This window comes from Teleopsis dalmanni, chromosome 1 (assembly GCF_002237135.1).
Source record: "Teleopsis dalmanni isolate 2A chromosome 1, ASM223713v2, whole genome shotgun sequence".
NCBI lineage: Eukaryota > Metazoa > Arthropoda > Insecta > Diptera > Diopsidae > Teleopsis > Teleopsis dalmanni.
The window spans coordinates 218099252-218107755 of record NC_051846.1 but is presented as its reverse complement, the minus strand read 5'-3'; the positions used below and the strand labels follow the sequence as shown (position 1 = coordinate 218107755).

The 8504-nt window shown below is 30.5% G+C and overlaps 1 protein-coding gene across 1 annotated transcript in view; it reads right to left on the bottom strand.

Annotated features, from left to right (window-relative positions):
• Positions 1–8097: 8097 nt before the first annotated feature.
• Positions 8098–8504, bottom strand: part of LOC119667328 — a 5902-nt gene continuing 5495 nt past the window's right edge. The window contains exon 2 of the mRNA XM_038076617.1: positions 8098–8151. Coding sequence (XP_037932545.1) covers positions 8098–8151 — 54 coding nt within the window. The remainder of the gene's footprint in view (positions 8152–8504) is intronic.

The following is an 8504-nucleotide window of genomic DNA, read 5'->3' as shown; positions in this document are numbered from 1 at the left end:
TTGACTTAAACATTTTTTTTAGAGCCTTACAACCTCTAAAAATACATTTTTATATATAAGTCATAGTGATTCCCCACCAGAGGTAAGACACTTGACTTAAACATTTTTTAGAGCCTAACAAACTCTAATACTAAAATTATTTTAGAGCCTAAAAAACTCTAAAACTAAAATCTTGTTAGAGCCTTACGAACTCTAACACTAAAATTTTTTTAGAGCCTTACAACCTCTAAAAATTAAACAGTTCATAAGAACACTCTGAGTTCTTATAAATAAATATCAGGCAGTCCGTAAGGAACGCCGAAACTATTGGCTGAACCTAACAGCCTTTAGAATCAAAAAGGTATTGAGGGAATATTTGTGGCCAGAGAATTAGGATTGTTGTTCCTCTAATTTTTTTTTTAAAAAAAGGGAATATATACATAAAAAATTTTTTTTTAATTTTGGCGAGCCAAGAGGATATTCTAATAATATCACTCGAAGCTGAAGAGGAATACTGTCCAGAGAAGTATTCCATTCTTATCCAAAATATACTCCAACAGACACAAAGAAGCAAGGTCCCAAGCGTCTTACTATTGAAGAATACAGGAGACGGCAGAGACCGATAAGGCCACCTTCACCAAAACCTCAACAAAAAAGAAGAAGAAGAGATCGGGAAAAGCATTCCAGAAAAGGAAACAGATAGCTATTCTCTATCAAAAACTACATTTGCAAACCGATAAGGAAGATAGATTGGTTGTGCAAAAAGTAATCAATTGATGAATCCTTTGACATGGAGTCAATGCAGCAAGATAGCAGAGCAACAATTTACTTGTGAAGGTAATTTTCCTTGGACAGATGCAAACGATAACTCTTGCGAAATTTCGCCACTGAAACCAACTAATCAAGATAATTGTCACTACGAAGAAGTAAATAATTCTTCCATTTGGGTCAAATTATATCGACAGAATAGTTGGATATTCAAAACTTTTAAACAAGAATCTGCCCACATTAGATGTTCAAATTCAATGGAAGATATAATAAACTTATCAGGTCAAGGCATTTTATCACTAGCAGAAGGATGTATGGCACGCGTATAAGAGGAACAACATTAACATCCTCTAGTAATCTGCAAAGCTCTGCGATAGTAGAGGAGCTCAAGCCGGTTATTAGAGACGCAATTATGATTGATAATAGTAATATAAAACCTTGGCATCATTGGAAAATAAATAACAAAGAAGAAATTAATCAAATAAATAAGAAAATAAATGAGATAAAGGGTAACACAGTAAAGCTAAAAGATTTACAATTTCATCACATTTCTGGGCACACGGCATTAGGATTAACTACAATCACAATAAGCGTAATAGTGATTTATCTAACTCGAGCAGCGCTAATAAGAAGAAAACTGTTGTCTATTTCTATTAAAGGCCCTCGGCAGACTGTTCAAAAATGAACAATTAACATAATCTAGATTTGTTTATTAATATATCTATTATATATTATATCTTAATTAATTAATTAATCTTAAAAAAAAATATATTAAATAATGAATCATGTTAATTTATATAATTTTAAAATCCTACAATTATTTTTTATAAAATTTTTTATAAAATAAAATTGAAATACTTAAAAAAAAAAGTTTTGTTAAAAGAAAATATCTATAAAACTTATATATACTATATTATTGAATTAAACTTTTATATTATACTTTTATTAAGTCATTCTGCCTTAATAAAGGCGCTGGCAATATGTTCAATAATGAACATGTTATTTTAAGACAAAGACCAGTTTTCTCTTTAAAATCATAAAAAATTATATTAAAATTAAAATAATGCACAACTGTGCATATTTAACACGCTGGCAGGATGTCCTTAAATTGATAGTTTATTATTCCAAGCCTGTTATAGTTTAAATGCTTAGAATTATATACGAAGGAAAAAACACGGGTAATAAAAAACCCAAAACTAAAATAGTAACATTGTAGAATATTAAACACATTTTAAAATACATTTTATGATACACGGCACCGTATCGATAATAAAAATATATTTGTAAAATAATAAAAATCCTACGTGCCGGGATTTTATTGTATCCTTTTTTTGTAATACAGTCCACTCAAACAAGCTATAACAGGTAATAAATATTGTAAATTAATTAAGTTAGTTTTAAGATTATTTTTGTATAAATACAGCATACTTTTTAAAATAAAATCAGTATCGACTGAATACTCAGATTGTAAACTTCGTCTTCTATTTTTATCCAATCATTTTTTGGTCCTTCGAGCCGGATTATTTTTGGTCCTTCGAGCCGGATCATTTTTGGTCCTTCGAGCCGGATCATTTTTGGTCCTTCGAGCCGGATCATTTTTTGGTTCTTCGAAGCCAAGGAAATTGTATAAAAATATAAATGAGTCATAGTGATCCCCCACCAGAGGTAAGACACTTGACTTAAACATTTTTTTTAGAGCCTTACAACCTCTAAAAATACATTTTTATATATGAGTCATAGTGATCCCCCACCAGAGGTAAGACACTTGACTTAAACATTTTTTAGAGCCTAACAAACTCTAATACTTAAATTATTTTAGAGCCTAAAAAACTCTAAAACTAAAATCTTGTTAGAGCCTTACGAACTCTAACATTAAAATTTTTTTTTAGAGCCATACAACCTCTAAAAATTAAAGAGTTCATAAGAACACTCTGAGTTCTTATTAATAAATATCAGGCAGTCCGTAAGAAACGCCAAAATTATTGGCTGAATCTAACAGCCTTTAGAATCAAAAAGGTATTGAGTGAAAATTTGTGACTAGATTAATAGGATTGTTGTTCCTCTATTCTAGGGAAAAGTTTTGTCACAGAACTCTTTTTAAAAAAAAAAAATCAGGCAGTTCGTAAGGAACGCCGAAATTATTGGCTGAACCTAACAGCCTTTAGAATAAAAAAGGTATTAAGGGAATATTTGTGGCCAGAGAATTAGGATTGTTGTTTCTCTAATTTTTTTTAAAAAAAAAGAAAGGGAATATATAAAAAATTTTTTTTTTTTTTAATTTAGGCGAGCCAAGAGGATATTCTAATAATATCACTCGAAGCTGAAGAGGAATACTGTTCAGAAGAAGTATTCCATCCTTATCCAAAATATGCTCCAACAGACACCAAGAAGCAAGGTCCCAAGCGTCTTACTATTGAAGAATACAGGAGACGGCAGAGACCGATAGGCCACCTTCACCAAAACTCTCAACAAAAGGAAGAGAAGAAGTGATCGGGAAAGCATTCAGAAAAGGAAGATACAGATAGCTATTCTCTATCAAAACAATTTGCAAAACCGATAAGGAGATTAGATTGGTTGTGCCAAAAGTAAGTCATATTGGAACCTTTGACATGTAATAAATCGATGCAGCAAGATAGCGGAGCAACAATTTACTTGTGAAGGTAATTTTCCTTGGACAGATGCAAACGATAACTCTTGCGAAATTTCGCCACTAAAACCAACTAATCGAGATAATTGTCACTACGAAGAAGTAAATAATTCTTCCATTTGGGTCAAATTATATCGACAGAATAGTTGGATATTCAAAACTTTTAAGCAAGAATCTGCCCACATTAGATGTTCAAATTCAATGGAAGATATAATAAACTTATCAGGTCAAGGCATTTTATCACTAGCAGAAGGATGTATGGCACGTATAAGAGGAACAACATTAACATCCTCTAGTAATCTGCAAAGCTCTGCGATAGTAGAGGAGCTCAAGCCGGTTATTAGAGACGCTATTATGATTGATAATAGTAATATAAAACCTTGGCATCATTGGAAAATAAATAACAAAGAAGAAATTAATCAAATAAATAAGAAAATAAATGAGATAAAGGGTAACACAGTAAAGCTAAAAGATTTACAATTTCATCACATTTCTGGGCACACGGCATTAGGATTAACTACAATCACAATAATCGTAATAGTGATTTATCTAACTCGAGCAGCGCTAATAAGAAGAAAACTGTTGTCTATTTCTATTAAAGGCCCTCGGCAGACTGTTCAAAAATGAACAATTAACATAATCTATATTTGTTTATTAATATATCTATTATATATTATATCTTAATTAATTAATTAATCTTAAAAAAATATATTAAATAATGAATCATGTTAATTTATATAATTTTTTTAATCTATATTACCATGTTAAAATCCTACAATTATTTTGAAATACTTAAAAAACAAAAGTTTTGTTAAAAGAAAATACCTATAAAACTTATATATACTATATTATTGAATGAAACTTTTATATTATACTAAGTCATGCTGCCTTAATTAAGGCGCTGACAGTATGTTCAATAATGAACATGTATTTTAAGACAAATGCCAGTTTTCTCTTTAAAATCATAAAAAATTATATTAAAATTAAAATAATGCACAACTGTGCATATTAAACATGCTGGCAGGATGTTCTTAAATTGATAGTTTATTATTCCAAGCCTGTTATAGTTTAAATGCTTAGAATTATATACGAAGGAAAAAACACGGATAATAAAAAACCCAAAACTAAAATAGTTACAATGTAGAATATTAAACACATTTTAAAATACATTTTATGATACACGGCACCGTATCGATAATAAAAATATATTTGTAAAATAATAAAAATTCTACGTGCCGGGATTTTATTGTATCTTTTTTTTGTAAATACAGTCCACTCAAACAAGCTATAACAGGTAATAAATATTGTAAATTAATTAAGTTAGTTTTAAGATTATTTTTGTATAAATACAGCATACTTTTTAAAATAAAATCAGTATCGACTGAATACTCAGATTGTAAACTTCGTCTTCTATTTTTATCCAAACATTTTTTGGTCCTTCGAGCCGGATCATTTTTGGTCCTTCGAGCGGATTCATTTTTTGGTCTTCGAGCCGGATCATTTTTTGGTCCTTCGAGCCGGATCATTTTTGGTCCTTCGAAGCCAAGGAAATTGTATAAAAATATGAATGAGTCATAGTGATCCCCCACCAGAGGTAAGACACTTGACTTAAACATTTTTTTAGAGCCTTACAACCTCTAAAAATACATTTTTATATATATAGTCATAGTGATCCCCCACCAGAGGTAAGACACTTGACTTAAACATTTTTTAGAGCCTAACAAACTCTAATACTAAAATTATTTTAGAGCCTAAAAAACTCTAAACACTTGTTAGAGCCTTACGAACTCTAACACTAAAATTTTTTTTTAGAGTCTTACAACCTCTAAAAATTAAAAAGTTCATAAGAACACTCTGAGTTCTTATAAATAAATATCAGGCAGTCCGTAAGGAACGCCGAAATTATTGGCTGAACCTAACAGCCTTTAGAAACAAAAAGGTATTGAGGGAAAATTTGTGACTAGATTAATAGGATTGTTGTTCCTCTATTCTAGGGAAAAGTTTTGTCACAGAACTCTTTTTAAAAAAAAATCAGGCAGTCCGTAAGGAACGCCGAAATTATTGGCTGAACCTAACAGCCTTTAGAATCAAAAAGGTATTGAGGGAATATTTGTGGCCAGAGAATTAGGATTGTTGTTCCTCTAATTTTCTTTTTTAAAAAAAGGGAATATATATATAAAAAATTTTTTTTTAATTTTGGCGAGCCAAGAGGATATTCTAATAATATCACTCGAAGCTGAAGAGGAATACTGTCCACAGAAATATTCCATTCTTATCCAAAATATACTCCAACAGACACAAAGAAGCAAGGTCCCAAGCGTCTTACTATTGAAGAATACAGGAGACGGCAGAGACCGATAAGGCCACCTTCACCAAAACCTCAACAAAAGAAGAAGAATAAGAGATCGGGAAAAGCATTCCAGAAAAGGAAACAGATAGCTATTCTCTATCAAAAACTACATTTGCAAACCGATAAGGAAGATAGATTGGTTGTGCAAAAAGTAATCAATTGATGAATCCTTTGACATGGAGTCAATGCAGCAAGATAGCAGAGCAACAATTTACTTGTGAAGGTAATTTTCCTTGGACAGATGCAAACGATAACTCTTGCGAAATTTCGCCACTGAAACCAACTAATCAAGATAATTGTCACTACGAAGAAGTAAATAATTCTTCCATTTGGGTCAAATTATATCGACAGAATAGTTGGATATTCAAAACTTTTAAACAAGAATCTGCCCACATTAGATGTTCAAATTCAATGGAAGATATAATAAACTTATCAGGTCAAGGCATTTTATCACTAGCAGAAGGATGTATGGCACGCGTATAAGAGGAACAACATTAACATCCTCTAGTAATCTGCAAAGCTCTGCGATAGTAGAGGAGCTCAAGCCGGTTATTAGAGACGCAATTATGATTGATAATAGTAATATAAAACCTTGGCATCATTGGAAAATAAATAACAAAGAAGAAATTAATCAAATAAATAAGAAAATAAATGAGATAAAGGGTAACACAGTAAAGCTAAAAGATTTACAATTTCATCACATTTCTGGGCACACGGCATTAGGATTAACTACAATCACAATAAGCGTAATAGTGATTTATCTAACTCGAGCAGCGCTAATAAGAAGAAAACTGTTGTCTATTTCTATTAAAGGCCCTCGGCAGACTGTTCAAAAATGAACAATTAACATAATCTAGATTTGTTTATTAATATATCTATTATATATTATATCTTAATTAATTAATTAATCTTAAAAAAAAATATATTAAATAATGAATCATGTTAATTTATATAATTTTAAAATCCTACAATTATTTTTTATAAAATTTTTTATAAAATAAAATTGAAATACTTAAAAAAAAAAGTTTTGTTAAAAGAAAATATCTATAAAACTTATATATACTATATTATTGAATTAAACTTTTATATTATACTTTTATTAAGTCATTCTGCCTTAATAAAGGCGCTGGCAATATGTTCAATAATGAACATGTTATTTTAAGACAAAGACCAGTTTTCTCTTTAAAATCATAAAAAATTATATTAAAATTAAAATAATGCACAACTGTGCATATTTAACACGCTGGCAGGATGTCCTTAAATTGATAGTTTATTATTCCAAGCCTGTTATAGTTTAAATGCTTAGAATTATATACGAAGGAAAAAACACGGGTAATAAAAAACCCAAAACTAAAATAGTAACATTGTAGAATATTAAACACACTTTAAAATACATTTTATGATACACGGCACCGTATCGATAATAAAAATATATTTGTAAAATAATAAAAATCCTACGTGCCGGGATTTTATTGTATCCTTTTTTTGTAATACAGTCCACTCAAACAAGCTATAACAGGTAATAAATATTGTAAATTAATTAAGTTAGTTTTAAGATTATTTTTGTATAAATACAGCATACTTTTTAAAATAAAATCAGTATCGACTGAATACTCAGATTGTAAACTTCGTCTTCTATTTTTATCCAATCATTTTTTGGTCCTTCGAGCCGGATTATTTTTGGTCCTTCGAGCCGGATCATTTTTGGTCCTTCGAGCCGGATCATTTTTGGTCCTTCGAGCCGGATCATTTTTTGGTTCTTCGAAGCCAAGGAAATTGTATAAAAATATAAATGAGTCATAGTGATCCCCCACCAGAGGTAAGACACTTGACTTAAACATTTTTTTTAGAGCCTTACAACCTCTAAAAATACATTTTTATATATGAGTCATAGTGATCCCCCACCAGAGGTAAGACACTTGACTTAAACATTTTTTAGAGCCTAACAAACTCTAATACTAAAATTATTTTAGAGCCTAAAAAACTCTAAAACTAAAATCTTGTTAGAGCCTTACGAACTCTAACACTAAAATTTTTTTAGAGCCTTACAACCTCTAAAAATACATTTTTATATATGAGTCATAGTGATCCCCCACCAGAGGTAAGACACTTGACTTAAACATTTTTTAGAGCCTAACAAACTCTAATACTAAAATTATTTTAGAGCCTAAAAAACTCTAAAACTTAAATCTTGTTAGAGCCTTACGAACTCTAACACTAAAATTTTTTTTTAGAGCCTTACAACCTCTAAAAATTAAACAGTTCATAAGAACACTCTGAGTTCTTATAAATAAATATCATACAGTCCGTAAGGAACGCCGAAATTATTGGCTGAACCTAACAGCCTTTAGAATCAAAAAGGTATTGAGGGAATATTTGTGGCCAGAGAATTAGGATTGTTGTTCCTCTAATTTTTTTTAAAAAAGGGAATATATATAAAAAATTTTTTTAATTTAGGCGAGCCAAGAGGATATTCTAATAATATCACTCGAAGCTGAAGAGGAATACTGTCCAGAAGAAGTATTCCATTCTTATCCAAAATATACTCCAACAGACACTAAGAAGCAAGATCCCAAGCGTTTTACTATTGAAGAATACAGGAGACGGCAGAGACCGATAAGGCCACCTTCCCCAAAACCTCAACAAAAGAAGAAGAAGAAGAGATCGGGAAAAGCATTCCAGAAAAGGAAACAGATAGCTATTCTCGATCAAAAACTACATTTGCAAACCGATAAGGAAGATAGATTAGTTGTGCAAAAA